This window comes from Lepus europaeus, chromosome X (genome assembly GCF_033115175.1).
Source record: "Lepus europaeus isolate LE1 chromosome X, mLepTim1.pri, whole genome shotgun sequence".
Lineage (NCBI taxonomy): Eukaryota > Metazoa > Chordata > Mammalia > Lagomorpha > Leporidae > Lepus > Lepus europaeus.
Genome location: NC_084850.1, coordinates 96709511 through 96735290, shown reverse-complemented (window position 1 = coordinate 96735290; position 25780 = coordinate 96709511). Strand labels below are relative to the sequence as shown.

The following is a 25780-nucleotide window of genomic DNA, read 5'->3' as shown; positions in this document are numbered from 1 at the left end:
TTATGATTACCTAAAAGGTACACATGTGGATGTTCATACAAAATAGCCTGGAAGAATATACATCAAGGTATTAAACAAATTTTTCTATATGCATCTTTCTTTGGTAATAAGAATATGAATTCAACTTCACACAAATAGACTTACCAACCCTCAAATCTATCATCACAGGGCATGTCCCACTATTACAGCATATACTATAGTAATTTTAGACATCACAAATCAAATGAAAGTTTCATAATCCTTAGAGATATCTGCAAAAGCGATGCAGCACCTCTTTGTAATTTTAGTTTTGAAACTCCTGGGAAAAATATGACAGCAACTGTTAGACAAAAAGGCAGATAAACCAAATAGCCATGATGCAGAGGATCAGTAGAAAGCCTCATTAATAATCCCATCCATAATTACAAGTGGTTCTAGAATGTAATTCCAGGATGATATCATAGTAACTATGTTTTGTTTCTCTACTTAATGCATAGTCTTTTCTACTGGATTTATACACCAGGAAACCTTGTTATTGCTCCATCTTACTGGGACTCAACATCATTCTTCTGAAGTTTCTTGACTACAAACATTTATTAGGTTGAATGTATTTTGTTCAATCTAATGCATACATATATTTGCTCAAGTGTTTACTCTCAGTGTTAAGCAGTGATTATGTTAAATAGCTCATTATCTAATCTAAAATTAGGGCTAGTCTAATTGATCTAGGCAAAAAAATCCTAAGTATGTGTTCACTAGGCTGGAAGATAAAGGGGAGACAGGAAAAAGTGTATCCCTTACCTTCAAATTTATAAGAAAGATGGGCAGCGGGGCGCTGGACTCTATCCCGGTTGCCCCTCTTCCAAGGCCAGCTCTCTGCTATAGCCCGGGAAGGCAGTAGAGGATGGCCCAAGTCCTTGGGCCCTGCACCTGCAAGGGAGACCAGGAGAAGCACCTGGCTCCTGGCTTTGGATCAGCGAGATGCACCGTCCGCAGCGGCCACTGGAGGGTGAACCAACGGCAAAAAGGAAGACCTTTCTCTCTGTCTCTCTCTCTCTCACTATCTACTCTGCCTGTCAAAAAAAAAAAAGACTACATGATAGCTCTTTTCTCCAGTGCCATTAGACAACTAAACCTAAAATATCCCCATGTTAGTGAAATGTAATTAAAAAAAAAAAAAAAGAAAGATGGGCAGCAATTCCTTTTCCTACCAAGAATGGGATAACTGAATATCTGAGAGCCTGATAATTTACTAGAAAAGTCCAATAACCCTAAAGCACCTCTAGACTCTTCTGCTGAATGCAGACAAGGCCCAAGTGAGAAAGAAAAGTAGGCCTAGAATTCTATGGGCCATACCATTCTCTCCTTTCTATCTTAGCACTTAAACACTCTCATGAACTTGTTTCTAGACCTTTCTCTTCCATGATACTATGAGCACTTTGGAGAAAAGTTAAGATTTATTCTAATCTCTCCAGTGCTTAACTAATACCTGACATAAGAATAGCTGTTCAATAAATATCCTTCATTGTTCTATTGTTTTTACTTTTACTATAACAAAATACTATTTAAATTCAATCCTCAAGGCCGGCGCCGTGGCTTAACAGGCTAATCCTCTGCCTTGCGGCGCTGGCACACCGGGTTCTAGTCCCGGTCGGGGCGCCGGATTCTATCCCGGTTGCCCCTCTTCCAGGCCAGCTCTCTGCTATGGCCCGGGAAGGCAGTGGAGGATGGCCCAAGTGCTTGGGCCCTGCACCCTCATGGGAGACCAGGAGAAGCACCTGGCTCCTGGCTTCGGATCAGCACAATGCGCCGGCCGCAGCGGCCATTGGAGGGTGAACCAACGGCAAAAAGGAAGACTTTTCTCTCTGTCTCTCTCTCACTATCTACTCTGCCTGTCAAAAAAAAAAAAGAAAGAAAGAAAGAAAGAAAAGAAATTCAATCCTCAAAGAATTCTAAGTAGTAGGTATGATTATCTTTGTTTTACCAAGGAGGACGCTGAATGAAAGCCAATATTGAGTATGAAGACAAATGAAGCCATTTGCAAGTCATTCCAAGATGGGCTTCAGAGCAGAAGACCCTCATCTATTACACAGAGGCTTCTCTTCCAAAGTAACCCTTCTTTCTCCTCTGTGTGCTCTACCACTCCTCCCCTCTGCCTATCAGTGAATCTCAGTCCTGGTTGTACTTTATTATTTTATAAGGTTATTTTTTAAAGACTTATTTATTTACTTGAAAAGCAGAGTTGCAGAGGGAGAGAGAGAGAGAGAGAGAGAGAGAGAGAGAGAGAGAGAGAGAGAGAGAAAGGTCTTCCAACTGCTGGTTCACACCCCAAAGGCTGCAAATGCCTGGAGCTGGCCCGATCCAAAGACAGGAGGACAGGAGCCAGGAGGTTCTTCCAGGTTTCTCACGTGGGTGCAGGGGCCCAAGGACTCGGGCCATCTTCTACTGCTTTCCCAGGCCATAGCAGGGAGCTGGATCGGAAGTGGAGTAGCCGGAAGTCAAACTGGTGCCCATACTGGATGCTGGCACTACAGGCAACAGCTTTACCTGCTATGCCAAAGTGCTGGCCTCCTGGCTGCACTTTATAATACCCAAGAAAAGAGAAGACAAGAGGAGTAGGGAAGAAAGAAAAAAGAAAATCCAAGTCCATGTGCAACATCCCAGAGATTCTCATTCAGCTTTTCTGGAGCAAAGGAAATGTGAGTAAAACTGAGAGGTACTTTAAACATTTCATAAACTGCCTTATTGTATTATTAATGTTAGAAATCCTCTCCCTAGAACTGTTTTTAACAACCACTATTTACTGAGCACTTACTACATATCAAGTACTTCTTGCATTTTGTCTCCTCTAGTCCTAATAAGCCTTTTACATGAATATTTTTTCTAATATAATAAAGATTTTCCAACAGACAGAAAAGCTGAATGAATGAACTGTTCTCATGAAAACCATTTATCTACCACCCATAGCATTTTACTACATATGAATTATCATATATCTATCAATTCATCTTATTTTTATATGCTTCAAAATAAGTTACAAAAGCAAGATAGGCATTTTAAACTTCATTTTACAAATGAAAAGAATCAAAGCTAAGAGAGATTAAATAACTTTCCTCAATTCAGTTAATATTCAAAGAGCCAGAGCTCAAATTCAGGTCTAACTAATGGCACAAACTGGCTCCAGTCTATATTTATACTGTATATATCTGGTTAACAGAATTTTTCATTATTTGAGGAAAAGCATTACCATATATAATAACCAATTTTATTATTTTTATATTTATATAGAATATATAGTTACTACCAAATAGTTTGATATCAAAAGAATAAAAAATTAGATATGCAAGTATTGTTAAAAAATTACACAAAGCCATTCTTCAAACTAGAGGCACTCTGTAAAATTTAAGCATCAATAATAGGAGATGGTGGTATTAAAAACTGGTAATGGGGGCCAGCACTGTGCATTGCAGGTTAAGTTGCCACCTGTGATGTCAGAATCCCATATGGATACTCGTTCAAGTCCTGGCTGCTCCACTTCTGATCCTGCTTGCTGTTATGGAAAAGCAGTAAAGATGGCCCAAGTGCTTGAGCCCCTGCACCCATGTGGGAGACCCAAATGAAGCCCTTGGCTCCTGGGCTTCAGCCTGGTCCAGCCCTGGCCACTGTGGCCATTTGGAGAGTGAACCAATGTATGGAAGATCTATTACTCTGTTTCTCCTTCTTTGTAATCTGGTCTTTCAAATAAATAAATAAATCTTTAAAAATAACTAGTGGTATATACTAAAGCCAGTAATCAATAGTAAGCACAAATTATTATAATTATGGTTTTAAAACTGAATGTACACATAATTGAGAATATAACATGCATGATACAACAAAGCAGAAAAATGACTTTAATGACGGTTAGTCTGCCAAAATAATTCACCCTTTCCCCAAGTATATTATAATGGTAATCCATACAAAATCATTCCCTTAGCTCATTCCAATAACTGCCCAAATGCAAGATTTCAACTATGCTACTATTTAAATTGGTTCCTTCCTGGGGAAATGAGATCAGTCTGAAAGACTTCCCCTACTTTAACATCTTCAATATTCTAACTGATTTACATTACAAAAGAGAAGAGGTTGAATAATGTCAACTATTATTGGGACAATCAACCCAAATGACTAATGTCGTTAACATCATCAGAAATGTGACCAGAGACAAAGCACTAATATCTATACTAATTATCTTTATGAGTCTAAAGCATGCTATAGTTAGAACTGAAATTACTAAGACTGAAGTGTGAAGATATTATTTCACTGATTAAGAAGAATTGAGGGGCTGGTGCTGTAGCATAGTGGGTAAAGCTGCCGCCTGCAGTGCCAGCATCCCATATGGATGCCGGTTTGAGTCCCGGCTGCTCTACTTCCGATCCAGGTCTCTACTATGGCCTGGAAAGCAATAGAAGATGGTCCAAGGCCTTGGGCCCCTGCACCTGCATGGGAAGACCTGGAGGAAACTCCTGGCTCCTAGCTTCGGATCGGCACAGCTCTGGCCATTGTGGCCAGTTGGGGAGTGAACCAGCGGATGGAAGACCTCTCTCTCTATGCCTCTCCTTCTCTCTCTGTGTAACTCTGACTTTCACATAAATAAATAAATAAAACTTTTAAAAAAAGAATTGAAAAAAATTATTCCATTGAGTTCAGCAATGAACTAGTAATAAAATAGGAAATGTTAATACGAACCACAATTTCTAGATATGCTGATATGTAGATATATCCATGAAAACAATTCATATAAAACATTTAATTGACTCCTGATACATTCAAATCTGAAATCTGGCCATTCTGTCACTGTACCTAAAAACATCAACAACCCTAATGAAATCCCTGCTCCTAGTTGTCAATGCTAAATATTTGCAACAACAGAAATCACTGTTATCTTTCTCTTATAATGTTTATTCACATTATTTTTTTAAAGATTTATTTATTTATTTGAAAGTCAGAGTTACACAGAGAGAAGAAAGGCAGAGAGAGAGAGAGAGAGAGAGAGAGAGAGAGAGAGAGAGGTCTTCCATCTGCTGGTTCACTCCCCAGATGGCCTCAATGGCCAGAGCTGTGCTGATCCAAAGCTAGGAGCCAGGAGCTTCTTCCAGGTCTCCCATGGGGTGCAGGGGCCCAGCCAGGACTTGGGCCATCTTCTACTGCTTTCCCAGGCCAGAGCAGAGAGCTGGATCGGAAGAGGAGCAGCCTGGACTAGAACCGGCGCCCATATGGGATGCCAGCGCTTCAGGCCAGGGTGTTAATCCACTGCGCCACAGTGCCGGCCCCTATTCACATTATTCATGCAGATAAAAATCATGAAACTGGGGCCAGTGCTATGGTATAGCTGGTAAAGCTGCTGCCCGCAGCGTCAGAGTCCCAAATGGGCACCAGTTCGAGACCCGGCTGCTCCACTTCAATCTAGCTCTCTGCTGTGGCCTGGGAACCAGTGGAAGATGGCCCAAGTCCTTGGACCCCTGCACCCATGTGGGAGACTTGGAAGAAACTCCTGGCTCCTGGCACCTGGCTTCAGATTGGCGCAGCTCCGGCCGTTGCGGCCAACTGGAGAGCGAACCAGCGGATGGAAGACCTCCCCACCCCGCCTCTCCTCTCTGTGTGACTCTGACTTTCAAATAAATAAATAAATAAATCTTTTAAAAAAAAGAAAATGAGAAAGAATAAACTCAACAAGGAGATTAACTCTTTAGAATTATTAAGTTCAATTGCTTCTCGGCCTTTTGGCTAAGACCAAGTGTAGAATTATTAAGTTCAAGAGGGTTATTAGCAATCTCTCTACATTTCTCGTATCCATTTATTCTAGTATCATTCTTCTACACAACTATTTTATACCTTCTTTTCAATCTTCAAACTTTTCTTGTGGAACATGGAAATAAAGGTAAGTTTATTCTGGAATGAAAAAACATTTGAAATCCATGCATAATTTTTCACACGTTTCCAGGAACCTAAAAAATGTTTTTAACATTTTATTTCAGAATAGTTTTAATTTTATAAACTAAACCATGAGATAGTAATGCTTTGTGCATTCCCATATTCCCCTCACCTCATTTCCCCCTAATAATACCTCCTATTAGTATCTTTGTCACAATTAATGAACAACAACCAGCCTTCTCTTCTTTTTACATCTAATCTCTTTCTATTCCTCCCACACTCTAGTGATCAGCATTCTGTATTCAGATTGAGGTTTTGTTTGTTTTAACTCCAATATATGGGAGATCCATGCTATTTGTCTTTCTGTATCTGCTTATTTCAATCAATATGATGCCATCAAACTTTTAATACACACTGCATCTCCCAACTTCACGATTAACTGATGACCCTACTGTTATTTCACTGAGAAAAATTTTAAAAACCAGAATTTCTGTAACATCTACCCATGGAACACCATTTGTGCCCATATTTTCTACTTTTGGCCCTATTATTCTGGTTAATATGTCTGGGCTCCTATGCTAAGGTTAACCCCTCTAATTTAAAAGCAAAATTATGTGGTGGATATTTGGTACAGCAGTTATCACTTAGGATACCCACATGTAATACTAGAGTCTCTGGGTTCAAATCCAAGCCCACTTGTGATTCAGCTTCCTGCTAATGTGCACTCTGGGAGGCAGCAGTGATGGCTCAAGTCCTTGGGTTCCTTGCTACCCAAACAAGAGACCAGGATGAGTTCCAGGCTCCTGGTTTCATTCTAGCCTAGTCCTGGTTGTTGTAGGCCAACTGGAGAGTGAACCAACTCTCCAATTGTTACCTCCCCACTCCCCTCCCCTCCCCTTTTCAAATAAATAATTTTTAAAAAAGAAAAAAAAAAACCTAAATGTCATTTCCTCCTGACTCAGGGACATCATTCCAGTAGTTATTTTTCTCTCCTACCTAACCAAGTTTCTATCCTTCCTAAATCATTCTTATAAATATGAGATCTTTTCTTCATTTAAACAAACCCCCTTGAGACAGGCTTTAGGCCTAGTGGTTAAGACACCCATGTACCATGTTGGAGTGCCTGCCTTTGATTCTCCACTCTGGTTCCCAACTCCAGTTTTCTGCCAGTGTGGTCTCTGGGAATCAGCAGGTGATGGCTCAAGTGGTTGTGTTCCTGCTATCCACACGGGAGACCCAGATTAAGTTCCTGGTTCCTGGCTTCAGCCCCAGGCCAGACCCAGCTACTGTGGGCATTCGAGGAATAAACCAGCATATGAGATCTCTCTCTCTCTCTCCTTCCTTCCCTCCCCCTCTCATAACTTAAAAAATAACTTCTCAAGCAGAGCTCATTGGAGACACACTGATTATGAATTATATATATATATATATATACACACACACACACTATATATGGTCTATAGATACATATCTTATATGTAACACCACTGAAAAAGATTTGGGAGGATATGCCCCACAATAGTAACATACAAGAACATGTAGCCAAATGAGACTTCCCTGCACTGCACTGCTTTCATTTTTTAATCAGGAAAATATATTGGTATATTACTCATGTAATTAAAATAATCAGAAAAAGATTTTTTTAAACAAATAGAACAATGCAAATATTATACTATGGTAGAAAAACAAAGTGATAGTCAAACATTATACTGAGTAAAGAGGCAATTTCACCTAGAATGTTGAGACAGAAGATTTCTCTCCAATAACTGAAAATGAAACCATCTAAATGGATGTTTGATTAGACCACTATGTCAACCACAAAAAGTACTAATGTGTTAGTAATAACACATCACACTTCAAGAGGTGAGAAATGTTGACCTCAGCAGTAGATAAAAAGTCAGAATCAGTAGTTTTCCAAGTTATCTGATAAAACAATCATAGCCGCATCTGAATTTAGATTCAATACCTGTCTCTTATTTGCCCTAGTCTCTTATTTGTTCTAATTCATTGCCATATGGAGAAATAAAATGGAAAAACAAGAAGAGGTCTTAGGTGCCCACTAAACAGAAATTCGAAGCCCTGAGAGAGAGAAGACACTATCACCCACTGATTCACTTCCCAGATGACCAAAATAGGACTGAGTTGGGCTGAATCTGGGAGCTTGGAACCCAACATAGGTCTCCCACATGGGTGGCAGGGAATCCACCTACTTGAGCCTGTTGCCTCCCAAAGTCTGCTTTGGCAGGAAGCTGGAATACAGAGAGCCAGAGCCAGGAATTAGAGCAAGGCACTGCAATATGCATGTGGGTCTCTTAAACACCAGACCAAATACCTGCACCCCCACCCACAACCCCACCCAAAGACTTTTTTGTCACTAGGGGAACCAAAACAAAATATAGGTACAGTTTGCTCCTTGACCAGGCTGAATAATAACTTCCCTTATGTCACAGGAAAAAAAAATTAGAAATTCACTCATCCCTTTGTCATCAAGACCGCAGCATTTACAGATGAATATATAATGGTCACTTTTATTAAGTCAGGGATGAAATTTTACAATGACAGACATTAAGAATGAGAGGTTCTACTTTTAGTAATCATTCTATGAAATTAGTTCTTCCACAGATAACTAAAAGTGCTAGACAGATATAAAAAACAACTGCCTGATCTCTCTGCCCCTCTCTCTCTCTACTGCTCTGCCTTTCAGCTAAATAAACAAATAATATATCTTTAAAAAAATCTGGTGGGGCTGGTGCTGTGGCGCAGAGAGTTAAAGCCCTGGCCTGAAGCGCCAGAATCCCATATGGGCACCAGTTCTAGTCCTGGCTGGGCTGCTCCTCTTCCAATCCAGCTCTCTGCTATGGCCTGGGATAGCAGTGGAAGATGGCCCAAGTCCTTGAGCCCTGCACCCACTTGGAAGACCAGAAGAAGCTCCTGGCTTTGGATCGGTGCAGCTCCTGCTGTTGCAGCCATCTGGGGAGTGAACCAGCAGATGGAGGATCTCGATCTCTCTCTCTCTCTCTTTCTCTCTCTCTCCCTCTCCCTTTCCCTCTCCCTCTCCCTCTCCCTCTCCCTCTCCCTCTCTCCCTCTCTCTGTAACTCTCTTTCAAAAAATTAAAATAAGCCGGCGCCGCAGCTCACTAGGCTAATCCTCCACCTTGCGGCACTGGCACACCGGGTTCTAGTCCCGGTCGGGGCACCGGATTCTGTCCCGGTTACCCCTCTTCCAGGCCAGCTCTCTGCTGTGGCCAGGGAGTGCAGTGGAGGATGGCCCAAGTGCTTGGGTCCTGCACCCCATGGAAGACCAGGATAAGCACCTGGCTCCTGCCATCGGATCAGCACGGTGCACCGGCCGCAGTGCGCCAACCGTGGCGGCCATTGGAGGGTGAACCAACGGCAAAAAAGGAAGACCTTTCTCTCTGTCTCTCTCTCTCACTGTCCACTCTGCCTGTCAAAAAAAATAAATAAATAAAATAAAATAAATCTTTAAAAAAAATCTGGTGGCATGGGAGAGCAACCAAAAGTAGACAGAAAAAGGTTGGAAGGTGTACTTGAAAGAAAGGGAAAGGCAGTAGGTAAATTTGTCATTTTTCTGGCTTTTCACGTGAGGTTCAGCCCTGTAGCAGCTAAAACTCAGAAGACAAAGCACAGAAAGGATTTTCATAGCACCTATCCCATGAGCAAAGAGAAATGGGAAATATCAGAAAGGAGACAGTTATAGAATAGGATTCTCAAATTATGCATATTAATTCTGTCACCTGAGAACCAAGCTTGCCAGAGAGAATCCAAAAAATCCAGCTAAGGCTAAAAGAACTATACAAAGATTAGAATTGCTATCTGTTTACAGGAGTCTGGAGTTTGATAAACAAAATGTCTACATTTAGGAACAGGTGTTTAGTCTAGTGGTTAAGACACCTTTGTCCCACATTGGGTGCCTGGGTTCAATTCCTGGCTCTGGCTCCTGAATACAACATCCTGGCTATATATACCCTGACAGGCAGCAGAGACAGCTCAAATAATTGAGTTCTTTCCACCCACATGGATAACCTGGATTATGTTCCAAGCTCTTGTCTCTGGCCCCAACTCCACCCTTGCAATGTGGGCACTGGGGGTGAAGCAGTGGATTGGAGACACACATCACCTCACCTCTCAAATTTAAAAAAAATGTACATTTATTGGAAGACTGTAACAAAATCCAGACTGTCTATGATGTATCATTCATAATATTCAGTATGAAATATGTAATTATTAGATAAATGAAGAAATAGGAAAGTGAGACTCATGTTCCATGAAGGCCAACCCCAGAAGTGGAGGTGGGAGGGTAGGTATGGAGGGAAGAATCACTATATTCCTAAAGTTGTACTTATGAAATTTGTACTCACTAAATAAACGGTTTCTTTGGGGATAAAAAAGACCTACCCAAGATGATCTAGATGCAACAATCAGCAACAAGAATTTGTTATATATTTATAATGAAGAAACAAATAGTAAATGCAGCAGAGCCTAGGCAGGCTGAACCTCCCCTTGTCCCACATTCACTGGTGGCAGAGGGGCTAATCTGCCCACTGCAATAGCAACAACCATATAATGCAGGCATGTCAACCTACACTATGCCCAACACCCATTAGCAGTAACAGGCCTGATTTGTGGCAATAGCAGAATGCAGGCAGGACACCCCAACCCACACCTCATATCTGGTGGCAGCAGTGAGTATTATCTGTCCCTAGGAGTAGCAACCTGCCCACCACACAGCCTCCAGACTACACTACACAACAGTGGTACCCAGACCAATCTGTATGCAACAGTGGTTATATTGAAACCTGGCCAACCCAAATCACCCCACACTGAACCAGCAGCAGGCCTGATATGCACACGGCATCTGCAAGTTGACTCAGTACACAACTCATACACATTAGCAACAAGGAGTTCAATCTGCCTGTAGGACTAGGGGTCTAACTCACCAAGTCTAAAACCTGCCAGCATGGTCTGGATTGATTTTCCCACAATATGACAAAAAGGGAACCCATCTAACACCAGGTACAAATTTCTACCAATATAAGGGGTACCATCAAACTTAGTATCTGCTGGCCCTTCGCATAGCAGCAGATCATGATTAAGGAAAACATCTGCCAATCTTCCAGATAATGGCATAGAGTCTTCCAGACCCAGGATGCTCCTGGCACTCCACCAAGCAGCAGAAAAAGATACAAGCCAGAAATTGCCTGGCCTTTAACCACACAGCATAAGGCAATCCAGGGCATTACGGTCCAGTCCTCTACCCAGTGGGAGAGAGCCCTGCAGACTTCACAACTCCCAACCTTCTTCCCATGAGTAGAAGGCAGCCAGGTAAAGAATTCCACATCCCAGTAGCTAAGGAAAGAAAGAGTGTTAAAGGCATCATCATCTTCTGCTCCCCATCTAACAACATCTGGCAGCCAAGAGAAATACATTTTACCTCTGCAGGTGGACCCCAGCAGAGACTCATAGCTAGATTACACAGAAATAGAACCAGGTAAAATAGAACAAAATATGATCATGAGTCCTTAATCATTAATACCCAACATGTCTAGGAAAAAAAAAATCACTTGTCATACACCAAGAAAAAGAAAAGTCACAACTAAAATAAGAAAAGGCAATCAAATCACACTAATACCAAGATGAATCAAATGTTAGACTTGTATAAACTTAACCAAAGATATTCAGTGTCTATATACTGAAAACTACAAAATGCTGATAAAATAAATGAAATGAGACCTAAATAAATGAAGGGATGCAACATGTTCATAGACTTCCAAGACCCAATATATAATCTCGCTTTTCTTAAAATTTATTTTACTTGACAGTCACAGTTACACAAAGAGAGAGAGAGAGAGAGAGAAAGTCCTCCATCTGCTAGTTCACTCCCCAATTGGCCAAAATGGCCAGAGCTGCACTGATCAGAAACCAGGAGCCAGAATCCGAATCCAACTGCACATCAGAAAGATCATTCACCCAGACCAAGTGGGATTTATCCCTGGTATGCAGGGATGGTTCAATATTCGAAAGTCAATCAATGTAATACATCACATTAATAAATTGAGAAACAAAAATCATATGATTATCTCAATAGATGCAGAGAAAGCATTTGACAAAATACAACACCCTTTCATGATGAAAACCCTAAGCAAATTGCAGTTAAAAGGAACATTCCTCAACACAATTAAGGCAGTCTATGATAAACCAATGGCCAGCATCATATTGAATGGGGAAAAGTTGGAGGCATTTCCATTGAAAACTGGCACCAGACAGGGATGCCCACTCTCACCATTGCTATTCAATATAGTCCTAAAAGTGTTAGCCAGGGCCATCAGGCAAGAAAACTATATAACAAACAAAAAGAAAAAAGAAAAAAAAAGAACTTAATACTTTACCCTTTTAGTATTTTTTATGTTCTACTTAAAACTATTGGTTGAACTCTGTAATTAATACACAATTATTCTTAGGTGTTTAATTAATGCTATAACTAGTACTCAAATAGTATTTTACACTTTGTGTTTCTGTGTGGGTGCAAACTGTTGAAATCTTTACTTAATATATGCTAAATTGATCTTCTGTATATAAAGATAATTGAAAATTAATCTTGATGTGAATGGAAGAGGAGAGGGGGTGGGAGAGGGGAGTGTTGTGGGTGGGAGGGAAGTTATGGGGGGGGGAGCTATTGTAATCCATAAGCTGTACTTTGGAAATTTATGTTCATTAAATAAAATTTAAAAAAAAAAAGAAGAAGCCAGGAGCCAGGAGCTTCTTCCAGGTCTCCCATGTGGGTATAGGGGCTCAAGGACATGGGCTATCCTCCACTGTGTTCCCAGGCCATAGCAGAGAGCTGGATGGGAAGTAGAGCAGTGGGGTCTTGAAATGGCGCCCATATGTGATGCCAGCACTGCAGGCAGCGGCTTTACCTCTTACGCCACAGTGCCAGCCCCATACCCAATATATTCTCAAATATATACAGTCTTATCAAAATCCCAGTAAGATTTGCTGTAGAAACAGAAAAGCTTATTCTAAAATGTATATGGAGGGGCCAGTGCTGTGGCATTGCAGGTAAAAGCCAGTGCCTGCAGCACCAGCATCCCATATGGGCGCCGATTCAAGTCCCAGCTGCTCCACTTCAATCCAGCTTTCTGCTATGGCCTGGAAAGGCAGTGGAGGATGGCCTAGGTCCTTGGGCCCCTGCACCCACATGGGAGACCTGGAAGCTCCTGGCTTTGGATCAGCACAGCTCCAGCCCTTGTAGCCATTTGGGGAGCAAACCAGTGGACGGAAGATCAATATCTCTCTCTCTCTCTGCCTCTGCCTCTGCTTCTCTGTAACCCTGCCTTTCAAATAAATAAATATTTTAAGAAAGTGTATATGGGCCGGTGCCGTGGCTCACTTGGCTAATCTTCCGCCTGCGGCGCCGGCAACCCGGGTTCTAGTCCCAGTTGGGGCACCGGATTCTGTCCCGGTTGCTCCTCTTCCAGTCCAGCTCTCTGCCGTGGCCTAGGAAGGCAGTGGAGGATGGCCCAAGTGCTTGGGCCCTGCACCCACATGGGAGACCAGGAAGAAGCACCTGGCTCCTGGCTTTGGATCGGTGCAGCACGCTGGCTGTAGTGGCAATTTGGGGGGTGAACCAATGGAAAAGGAAGACACCTCTCCCTCTCTCTCTCTCTCTCTCTCTCTCTCTCTCTCTCTCTCTAACTGCCTGACAAAAAATAAATAAAATAAGAAAATGTATATGGATGGGCCAGTACTGTGGCACAGGTTACACCACTGCCTGCAATTCTGGAATCCCATATGAGTGCCAGTTCAAGTCCTGGCTACTCCAATTTCAATCCAGCTCTCTGCTAATAATGCACCTGGGAAGGCAGCAGAAAATGGACCAAGGGTTTGGGCCCCTGCTACGCACATGGGAGACTAAGATAGAGCTCTGGTCTCCTGGCTTCAGCATGGCCAAGTCCAGCCATTTCAGCCATTTGGAGAGTGAACCAATGGATGAAAGAACTCTCTCACTCTGTCTCTGTAGCTCTGCATTTCAAATAAATAAATAAATCTTTAAAATAAAGTAAAATTTATATGGAAATGCAGAAGACATAGACTAGCTAAACAATCTTTAAAAAGAATTAACTAAAAGTCATTTTTCCATTAAATTATTATTTATAGCTATTGTCTATATTCTCAATAAACTAGGGTCTTTTTGCTTTTTACTCGTTAAACTTCTTACTTGAAGTATTAAGCTTTTTTACTGTAATGTAATTTTAAAATATATTATCTCAAAAACAAAAAAAGAAAGGGAGAAGGAATGAGAGTAGGAGGGAGAAGGGGAAGGAAGAGAGGGAGGAAGGAAGGAAGCAAGGGAATAACATGTTCTTAGATTGTATCTACAAATCACACTGAATCTGTTAAAAACTAGTTAAAAATTTTTTGAAAATTTTAAAAAATAGAATGAAGTAGGAGGAATCACTCTACCCAGTATTAATGCTTTCTACATAGCCACAGTATTCAAGTTTGTAACAGAAGGACAGAAACATAAATGAGCTAAATGGAATAGAAGAACTCAGAAAAAAATCCTGCATAAATATACCCAACTAATTTCTAACAAAAGTATAAAGGCAATTCAATGATGAATGGTCTTTTCAACAAATGGTGCTACAGCAAGTGAGTACATATAGGCTAAAAAAAAATCCCTGAAAAACTTTCAGTCTAAATTTCAGAACTTTAAATAAAAATTAGCATAGATCAAAGACTGAAATATAAACTACAAAAGCATAAAACTTCTAAGAAAATGAAAGGTAAAAATCTCCAAAGACAAAAGAGATCTGGTTTGAGTCCTGACTCTTCCACTCCCAATTCCAGCTTCCTCTTTTTTTTCAAATATTTATTTATTTATTTGAAAAGCAGAGTTACAAAGAGGCAGAACAAGAGAGAGAGAATCTTCCGTCTGCTGGCTGACTCCCCAGATGGCTGCAATGGCTGGAGCAGCAACAATATGAAGCCAGGAGCCAGGAGCCAGGAGCCTCTTCTTCTTTTTTTTTTTCTTTAAAACTTTTATTTAATAAATATAAATTAACAAAGTACAACTTTTTAATTATAGCAGCTTTTTCCCCATAACATTCCTCCCACCTGAAACCATCCCATCTCCCACTCTCTCTCCCATCCCATTCTTCATCATGATTCATTTTCAATTATCTTTATATACAGAAGATCAATTTAGTATATACTAAGTAAAGATTTCAACAGACTGCACCCACACAGACATACAAAGTATAGAGTACTGTTTGAGTAGTAGTTTTAGCATTAATTCTCACATTACAACATATTAAGGGCAGAGATCCTACATGGGGAGCAGGTGCACAGTGACTTCTGTTGTTGATTTAACAATTGACACTCTTATTTATGGCGTCAGTAATCACCTGAGACTCTTGTCGTGAGCTGCCAAGGCTATGGAAGCCTCTTGAGTTCACCAACTCCGATCTTATTTAGAAAAGGCCATAATCAAAGTAGAATTTCTTTCCTCCCTTCAGAGAAAGGTACCTCCTTCTTTGATGGCCTGTTCTTTCCGCTAGGATCTCACTCAGAGAGATCTTTCATTTAGGTCATTTTTTTTTTTTTTGCCATAATGTCTTGGGTGTCCATGCCTGAGAAACTCTCATGGGCTTTTTAGCCAGAACTGAATGCCTTAAGGGCTGATTCTGAGGCCAGAGTGCTGTTTAGGGCTTTTGCCATTCTATGAGTCTGCTGTGTATCCGGCTTCCCATGTAGCATCATTCTCTCCTTTTTAATTCTATTAATTATTTGCAGACACTGGTCTTATTTATGTAATCCCTTTGACACTTAATCTTATATTTTTGATCAATTATGAACTGAAACTGATCACTTTAACAAGTAAGATGGAATTGGTACATGCCACCTTGATGAAATTGAATTGGACTTACCCCTACCATTAGGGGTAAGTCTGAGTGAGCATGTGCCGGACTATACATCTCCTCCCTCTCTTATTCCCACTCTTATATTTAACAGGGATCACTGTTCAGTTAAATTTAAACACCTAAGAATAATTGTGCGTTAATTAAAGAGTTCAACCAATGGTATTAAGTAGAACAACAAAAAAAAACCACTAAAAGGAATAAAATAGTAAGTTGTTCCTCGACAGTCAGGACAAGGGCTGATCAAGTCATTCTTTCTCATAGTGTCCATTTCACTTCAACAGGTTTCCTTTTAAGTGCTCAGTTAGTTGTCACCAATCAGAGAGAACATATGATATTTGTCCCTTTGGGACTGGCTTGTTTCACTCAGCATGAAGTTTTTCAGATTCCTCCATTTTGTTGCAAATGATGGGATTTAATTTTTTTTACTGCTGTATAGTATTTTATAGAGTACATATCCAATAATTTCTTTATCCAGTCTTCTGTTGATGGGCATTTAGGTTGATTCCATGTCTTAGCTACTGTGAATTGAGCTACAATAAACATTGAGGTGCAGACAGCTCTTTTATTTGCCAATTTAATTTCCTTTGGGTAAATCAGGAGCCTCTTCTGGGTCTCCCACATGGGTGCAGGGGCCCAACAACTTGGGCAATTCTCTACTGCTTTCCCAGGCCATATCAGAGAGCTGGATCGAGGGTAGAGCAGCCAGGACTGGAACTGGTGCCCATACGGGATGCTGGCACTGTAGGCAGTGGCTTTACCGGCTACACCACAGCAGTGGTCCTCCAGCTTCCTCTTAAAGCATACCCTGGGAGGCAACAGCTCAAGCAGTTGGGTCCCTGCCACCAACACGGGAGACAAGGATTGAGTACCAGGCTCCTGGCTCCAGCCCTGACCCAGCCCTTGACAATATGGGCATTCAGGGGAATGAACTAGCATATGAGAATTGATTTTGATCTCTCTCTCTCTCTCTCTCTCTCTCTCTCCTCTCACCCCTCCCTATCCTCCCCTTCCCCCCTCCCTCCCTCCAATGAAGAAATCTTAACAAAAAATTAATTGAAGATGGACATAGACATAAATATACCATAAAATCATGGGAGTATCTTTGTAACCTGGGCGTGGGCAAGGGTCTATTAGGCCAAAGAAAGCAATAACCACAATACAAAATTGTGATGAATTAAACTTCATAAAAATTAACTAATTTATCACATCAAATGAGAACATTACAAAACAAATGAGCAATCCAGAGATTGGGGAATATATTTGTAAAACATGTATCTGACAAAGGACTGGTATCATCCAGATAATATAAAGAACCACTATGAGTCAATAATAAAAAGACAAACACAAGCAAAATAAAGTGAGCAAATGACTTGGACACTTCACATAGCAAATACACGAAAAAAATGCCAACATCAGAGTTGTCAGGGAAATACAAAATAAAACCACAAAGACATATCACTACACATCCATCAGAATAGATCAAATTAAAAAGATATCACCAAATATTGACAAAGATGTAGAACTCTCACATACTGCTGATACTAGTGTAAAATAGCGTGACCAATTTAGAAACCTAGCAATTTGTTAATAGGTTAAACACATTCTATGATTCAGCAATTCTATTCCTATGTATTATTGAAGATAAATAAAAACATGTTCACAAAGACTTGTATAATAATGTTCCAAGCAGATTTATTCATAATAGCCAAAACAAGAAACTACTCAGGTATTCACAAATAGAATGGATAAACACATTTTGTATATTCCTACCATGGAATATTACTCTGCAGTATAAAAGAAGGAGCTACCTACATATATATAATATGTACCAATTTCAAAAACATACTGTGTGTATACTCTTATATACATAAGAGTATTTATAGTATAATTCCATGAAAGTCTAGAACAGAATAAACTAGTCTGTGATTTAAAAATAAATCAATAGCAGTATACTCTGGTTGGGGTGTGAGGAGGACTGACTGGGAAAGGGCAAGAGGGAACTTTCTAGAATAATGACAATATTCTATATCACGCAAGTGGGCTACAGCATTTGGGCCAAATTTAGAATACCATTGTTTTTGTGTGAGAAGTTGTATTGGAATAGAGTCATGCCTATTTGTTTATATACTATGCCTGTTTTCATGTATACAATAGCACAGTTGAGTAGTTGCAACAACAGATTATACAAATAACCTGTAAAGTCTAAAATCCTATTTGTAACCAAAAAAGGTTACTAACATCTATTCTATATCCTGAGGATCGCTTGGGTTACACAGGTGTAAGCATTTGTTAATACACAATGAATTGCAATCTGTGAACTTTACTGTTATGTAAATTTAAACCAAAAATATACATACTGAGTTCTAGTCAATGATATGCATACTGAAGTTTATATAGATGAAGTATGCTCATGTCAATAACTTACTTGAACTTTGTAAAGCACCAAATAAGATGCATTAATAAAGTAATAAAGGGATTTTATAGGCAGATATAGGAGATCAAATACAACAAAATTAACTGTAGAATCTAAGTGGTAGGTATAAAAATGTTCACACTGCAATTTTTCCCAACTATTCTGTATCTTGGAAATTTTTCAAATAAGATATCAGGAGGTATTAGGCAAGAAAAGTAACAACACATACAATCTGCCCACAGAAATTAACACCCCAATCCAAAATGCTTTGTGAGACACTGCATTCTAGGGACCAGTGCTGTGCCTCCGCCTGCTGCACCGCCATCCCACATGGGTGCCAGTTCAAATCCTGGCTGCTCCTCTTCCAATCCAGCTCTCTGCTACCGGCCTGGGAAAGCAGTGGAAGATGGCCCAAGTCCTTGGGCTCCTGCACCCACATAGGAGACCCAGAAGAAGCTCCTGGCTCCTGGCTTCAGATTGGCCCAATTCCCACTGCTGTGGCCATTTAGGGAGTGAATCAGCAGATGGAAGACCCTTCTCTCTGTTTCTCCCTCTGTAACTCTACCTCTCAAATAAATGAGTAAAGCCTTTAAAAACTATCTATATCGCTATTTAAAAAAAAAAAAAAAACACTGTATTCTAGAGGCCAGAATTGTGGCACAGCAGGTTAAACCATTGCCTGCGATGTTGGCATGTGCTATGCGTGCTGGTTCAAGTCTCAGCTACTCCACTTCCAATCTAGCTCCTTGCTAAAAAATGCACCTGGGAAACCAACAAAAGAAGGCCAAATACTTGGGCCCTGTCACCTATATAGAAGATCCAGATGATGCTCCTGGCTCTTCGCTCCAGCCAGGCCCAGCCCTGGCTGTTATGGCAATTTGGAGGAGTAAACCAGTGAATGGAAGGTGTATCACTGTCTGTCTGTCTCTCTCTCTCTCTCTCTCTCTCTCTCTCTAACTCTGCCTTTTAAATAAATAAAAAAATCTTTAAAATAAAACCCCTGCTGTATTCCAAAGAAATAATTCCTGGAATAGTTGCCTCATCTGAAGAAACTTCATCTGCAAAGATATTTAATATTTATTTAACCTTGCTCAGTTCGGTGAGGAGTCAGAACGTACATATCAGAATTCATTATAATCCATGTTCTTCATGAAGAACTTTATAAAATATACAGTACTTAGAGTAACAGATATTTGGAATAGTAACATATCATCACTAGACAATAATTCTTATAGTATGCCATACCTTTTATCTAATAACCTCAAAGCATTTTATTAGCCAAATTTAGTAAATTTAAAGTCTTTTGGAGATATTTGTATACGCAAAGAGCAAAAAAGAAAAAAGAATAAACCAGTTTTCTTGCCTCTGCTGCCCCTTCATTAATTCAATCAAGGCCACACATTAACTAAATCTCACTGAAGTCATTATAACATAACCTTTTTCTCCAGTTCCAGCAGGGAAAATAATTATTTTACAGAAGGGCTGTATAGTGTAATGATTGAGTGTATAATCTTTGAAGCCAGACAGTCTAGGTCTAATGTTGTCTCTCCTGGCTCTCTTGTATGACACTGGGGAAGTTACTTAACAGTTCGGAGCTTCATTTTCTTCACCTATAAAACAAGGATGACAGGACTTCCTAGGCTTTGTGTAAGGATAGTACACATAATGCCTTTAGAATAGTATTTGACACATATGAATCAGTTGATAGGGACAGGTGTTTGGCCAAGAAGTTAGGACGTCCATGTCCCATACCAGGGTGCCTGGGTTCAATACCTGGCTTCCACTCCTGACTCCAAAGCAGATCCTAGGAGGCAGTGGTGATGGCTCAAGTGATTAGGTTTCTGCCATCCACATGGGAGACCTGAATTGAGTGCCCAGTTCTCAGCTAAGGTCCTGGCCATGGACTGTTGCAGGCTTTTGGGTAGTGAACCAGCAGATGGGAATTCACTATTTTCTCTTTCTCTCTCAAATAATAAAAAATATTAAAATAAAAAGAATCATTGGCTAGACTGAATTACTAACTCACAAAGGTAAATGTGGTATTATAAATGTAAAACAGTAAGACAACAGGTTCCTAACATTTTAGCACTACAAGATCTTGGAAAACTACAGCAGCTTCCTTGCTGCTCTCCAAACATGCCAGACACACTCCTCCCTAAGGAACTCTGCACACATTATTCCTTCTACCTGGAACATACATTGCTGACTCTCTCAGCTCCTTCAAGAGTTTGTTCAAAAGTCAATTCAATGGGACCTATCCTGATGGCTTTCTTTAAAACTGCAACCCACTTTCCTCCTTCATGTGTTCATTTCCACCAGAGCACCCTGTGCCATATTATGTAACTTGCTTTTTATAATGGCTATTGGCAATCTTTCCCTTCAGACAACAAAACTCAATGACAAAAGGAATTTTTACATGTTGTTCACTGATATATCCCAAGTACGTACTCAAATATTTTTGGATGTCATAATCTGGTCTAATCCCTTCACCTTACAGATGAGGAAATTTAGAAGAGATTTGAATCAAAGTCACCCAGTGAGTCAGGAAAAGAGCCAGGAACAGGGAGTATGACCTCCAGACTAGTGTTATTTCAATTATAGCTCATTATCTCCTTGACCCTTGCACATTACCCAAAAAATCATGATCATCCACATTCTCCCCCAGGAAGATTTACCTTTGGAATTCTTGGCCTTGCAAATGCTGCTGTCTATGTTCTGAAAGGCAGCAGAAGCCTTTATTGGAATGCTAAGTGTCAGGAGAGGAACAGAAGAACACGGCTGACTTGGAAGGGCAGAGTTTTGATAGAGGGTTTGTTGTTGTAATTGTGGTTCTGATGACCCAGAAACAGGTGCTAAGCTAGAAGATGGCTGCCCCTGTGGCTGGCCAGCAGACCGTTGCTGGATGCATGCTGGCTCGTGCTGTGCTGGATTTTCCTGTACGGGAAAAGTTTGACTGTTATCTAATGCCTGAAACGCTTGAGGCTGCTCTAAAGGCTGTATTACACATGGTTGCTCCACTGCCGCAGACTTTAACTTTTCTTGCAAAGGAGGTATAATCGGGACCATGTTTGTAATGGTCTCTGGAATACCTGGTAATGGATGAACTCGGTTAAGTACTTGTGAATCAGGTACCTGCTGCTTGAGAGCAACATGCTGGCTATACACAGACTGCTGTTGATTTTTGGGGCCTTCTTGGGTAGACAACTGACAGGTTTTCTGTGCTTGTCTACGAGATGCTGATGCTGAATGAAAGCTGAATGAGGAACCTGGCTTGGTGTTAGATGTGATTGGGAAAGCTGTGCTGAGGAATGTGGGGGATGGATCGAGGCCTGTGAAGAGGCCTGCTGAATGAAGGGCATCTGCCCAGGGAGTTGATATCCTCCCATTGCCCTCTGAGATGTAAGGCAGGTTGACTGGGCCTGAGCTTTTAGCTGCTGGTGTCCAAAACGGACAGCTGCTTGGGATGGAGCCACTGAAGGCTGGACATCAAAGGATCAGCAGAATATGTTTGTGTATCTAAAGTTGACAGTAAACATATCTTTTGTTCCAACATTAAAGTAGTACTACCTTGTGGTTGTGTTAAATAGGTTTGTTGCTCAGAAGTCCATTTTATGTAAGGTGGTGCAGAGTACAACTTCTAATCTATAGAGTTTGTATGCTATCAGGAGGGTTTATTGTGTAGACTTGTTGGGTCATAAAGGTTGTCTGTTCAGTTATTTGGATGGTGTAAGTAGTTTGTCCTGAATAAGAGACATGCTCAGGAGACAGTGCCTAATAAGCAGGCTGTTCCATAGGTTGTACAGGGTAAGGTACAGGTTGTCCTGGCTGGTCAGGAAAAGGTGACCAAACTGGGGGTTGCAATACAAAAGTAGGCTGCCCTTGGGCTGGTGCCAAATAAGAGGGCTGTACTGCAGGTGGGACTGGGTAAGAAGTCTACACAGAATAGGTTGGCTGTGATCCTGGTGGTTGTACAGTGTAAAGAGGATGCTCCAGGGCTGGCAATGAGTAAACAGGCTATGCTGGAGCCTGGTTTGGGTAAGCTGGTTGTGATGAATAAGAAGTTTGTTCCTGGGGATGTACCACAAAAGGCAGCTGCGCAGGAGCCTTGAATGGGAAAGGCAGTAGTTCTGCAGGTGGTCCTGGGTAAGTGTGTCGAACAGAGTAAGATAGCTGTTCCAGGGGCTGAATCACACTTTCATTACCACCCTTTGGTTGCTGCTGACTTGCAAGAGCTTTAGACTCTCGCAGAGTACAATGCTGCTGACAGTTTTTCTGTGGTGATGCCATAGGCTTATGTTGTAAAATTAATGGCTGCTCCTGAACAGAGGCTTGCAAATAAGGCTCCTTCAAATGCACAGTCCGGCTTTGTGGCATTGAAGAACCTGGAGTTATAGACTCCTGATGTACCAGTGGATATGGCTGTGACACCAAATGCCCCACCATTGGAATTAGAAGGGAGCTGAGCTGCACCATCAGCATTTTGTGCACTGCTCATATTTTGGGCAGAAGAATGATTTGACAAAGCTTGAGGGCGATCAACCAGTAAGAAACTAGAAGTCTGATTGGCATCTGGTGCTTTGGTTAATGCCTGATTCCCATTTCTAGGGCCAGGCTCAAGTTGAAGACCAACAGTTGGATGCTGGAAAGTCATTCGTGAAGCAGGCAATGTCTGAGGACAAAGTGCAGAAAGGAGTGGCTGTGGACTCCAGTAACTGGCAAGTCTAAAGTCATGCGTTGGGCTGAAGTCTGTCCATCTGTTCCAAAGGCCAGTTGTAGTTCCTGATGCTGGTGCAAGGAAAATTCAAATTATAAATGCATATACCATGCCCATTTTCATGGGACTGTCCCAGACAGACTGCTAGATATAATAATGCTATGTTGGGTATGTTCTAAAATTTTCAGCAAGTTATCAAAAAGGTGCTAGGTATAGCATTCATTCCATAAAAATCCTAATGCCAGGAGTAAATGCTAGGTGAACATACTAAGGGGCTGACACTATTCCAGCAATATGCTCATGGTTTCTCATTTATTAGACTTACCACATAATTCATTCAAACCCAGGCAGAGATTCAGAGTAAATGGATCTGACACTTTCACACACCAGAGAATGGAAGTCCCAAGAGACAGCTCAAAGGAGTTCAATATCAAAGCTAAAATGAATGTAGATACTATCTGAAGGAAAGAGGAGAGTTGGCTGAAATAAATACAGGTTGGCTGTAGTAATTCCTAGAGCCTGGGCCAATATACTCATAAAAAGAACTAAGTGCTTGCTGGTATGGCTTCTATATAGTAGGTGAAAAAGGCAGACTACAAAAAAAAAACCAGTATCCACATGATATATATGTGTGTATAGAAAAAGATAAACCCAGAGGCTCCATGGCAAAATATAAACAATAGGTTGTCCTTGGCTGGAGAGATAACAGGTGATCGTTACTTTCATCTTTATAACTTTATGGACTTTAAAGTAAGGAAATAACATTTTCATAATAATTTTTGAAAACATCCTTTTAAAATTTTGGGCACACATTAAAATACACATACCTGTATGCTTTTGTAGTTGAACTTAAGTTAAATTTAAGCATCCATTGAACATATTTTGAATTATAGGCTTAGAAAGAGACAAATCAGACCACAACAAGAGTTCCTTTACAGATATGCACCCTATATTTCATACACACTAGCCAAAACCCAGGCACCATCAACTATCTTAGACTGAATCCACCCCAAGCAGATTTTATATGCATTTGGCATTTATAAAGTACATGTATGCTTTCTCCTTCCAGACCGCGAGGTCCCTGAAGGTAAGGATCATATTCTACTTCATATTCTCAGAAAATAGCAGTCACTAAAAGCTTGCTGATGAACTCTGACTAAATATCAAGCTCCTAAAGAAATAGATGTATCAGCTGTTAACTACCAAAGAATGCCCAAGGGCTTAGACTATCTAGCTCCCAGAGGGAAGCTACATGCAGGGAATGGTGCAAGCAGAAGGAAAAAATAGGGTAATGGCAAAGAAAAGCCCAACTATGTGTCCAGAGTCCATAACCTAGGGAACTAGCTATAGTCTCTTGATATATGAACTCAAAGACTGTTTATTCATTGTCACAAATGAATAACATTCACTTTAAGATCAGCCTGAACGACAAAAACACATCTTGTTTCACCTATAGAAATAAACATGAACCAAAACAAGAATTTAGATGAACATGTTGAAAATTATGAAAGTCTATGAAATACTACTTCTAATTAACTACAACAGGCATCCCTCCACATTCAAACCAGGCTAGAAAAGTTCAATACAAAGACCAAACTATCATTACCAAGAGGAAGAGATCAGAGTCCTAAATAAATCTTTTGTCTATACACTGAGTTCTCGGTTTCTTCTCCAATTATACAAGCAGTGTCTCAACATTCTAGTTACATAATATTAGGCACATGCTCAACAGGAATGTCTTGGGTGAAGAAAAACAAACAAGTTTCAACTTTCAGTGACCTTTATCTGAACTATGATGAATCAAAATAAGAGAATCTTTGCCCATCACAAAATTTAGGCAGTGTTGAAACTGTTTAAATGAATACAGAACCTCTGTATATGTCTTACCTTTACCTGTGAGACCTTCTGGACAGTTAATGGGGAAACTTGAGGCTGTGAAACAACTGTAGGTCCAAGGGCATGTACAGGCAAAACAGTGGACTGACCCTGAACCAAAGGCAAATTTGGGGGTTGAGTCAGCTTTGGCTGCTTCTGCAACTGTTAAATAAGAAAAACTTAAGATTAAAGATAAATTCTTCCACTTAAAGTAAATATACTGATTATATATTTTAACAGATAACAGTACACCTCACCCCAGAAATGTGCTGGTAATGTCCTGCTAGTTGTTGAGATGGATAAATTTGACCTGGAACATTTATTTCAGCCTGTGGGATGTTAGAACCCATTTGAGACGCCATCTTCTGGTTTGGGGAATAGGCTATACTGGGCTGACCCGGTGTATCTGAATGTGTAACTGATCCTGCTCCTGCCTCAGACAAATTGTCACCTATGACAAAGAAAATATACAACAGAAAGCTCAAATCATAATGTCCAAACTGTATAAATGATGGTAAGTAATGGTAAGTATTTTTTAATGTTTTTTTTTTACTCTGACAACCTGAAACAAATTAAAGTAGAATATGTACCTGCAGGGTTAATCAAAATGCCATCATGTAAACTCTCTAATAAGCACTGAAATATTGACACTGAAGAATAATTGAAGTGTTCTTAGTAAAGCTAACCTAAAAGCAAAGAATTACATAAAAATCTACTTCATTTACTTATCCCTAAATAATCTACACTTGCCCTTATGATTTTAGTAAAATATAAGTGTCATATTCTATTTATTTTAGAATCTAGGTAAAAAGAATACTGCCTTTATAGAACAACTGGTTACTACTATGCAAGAATCATGTCCTTCTGGAGAAGAGAATGCATTACAGCAGAAAATTAGAGGAACTGTGTAAATTTTATACTTAAATACAAATATATTAAAATCTA

General features: G+C 40.4%; 1 protein-coding gene across 2 annotated transcripts in view; it reads right to left on the bottom strand.

The window, feature by feature from the left end:
- Positions 1-25780, bottom strand: part of WNK3 (WNK lysine deficient protein kinase 3) — a 151119-nt gene that overhangs the window by 79704 nt on the left and 45635 nt on the right. For both annotated transcript variants that reach the window (XM_062183638.1, XM_062183639.1), the window contains exons 8-9: positions 25093-25286; positions 24848-24997 (exon numbers count right to left, since the gene is read on the bottom strand). In XM_062183638.1, the coding sequence (XP_062039622.1) occupies positions 24848-24997; positions 25093-25286 (344 nt within the window). The remainder of the gene's footprint in view (positions 1-24847; positions 24998-25092; positions 25287-25780) is intronic.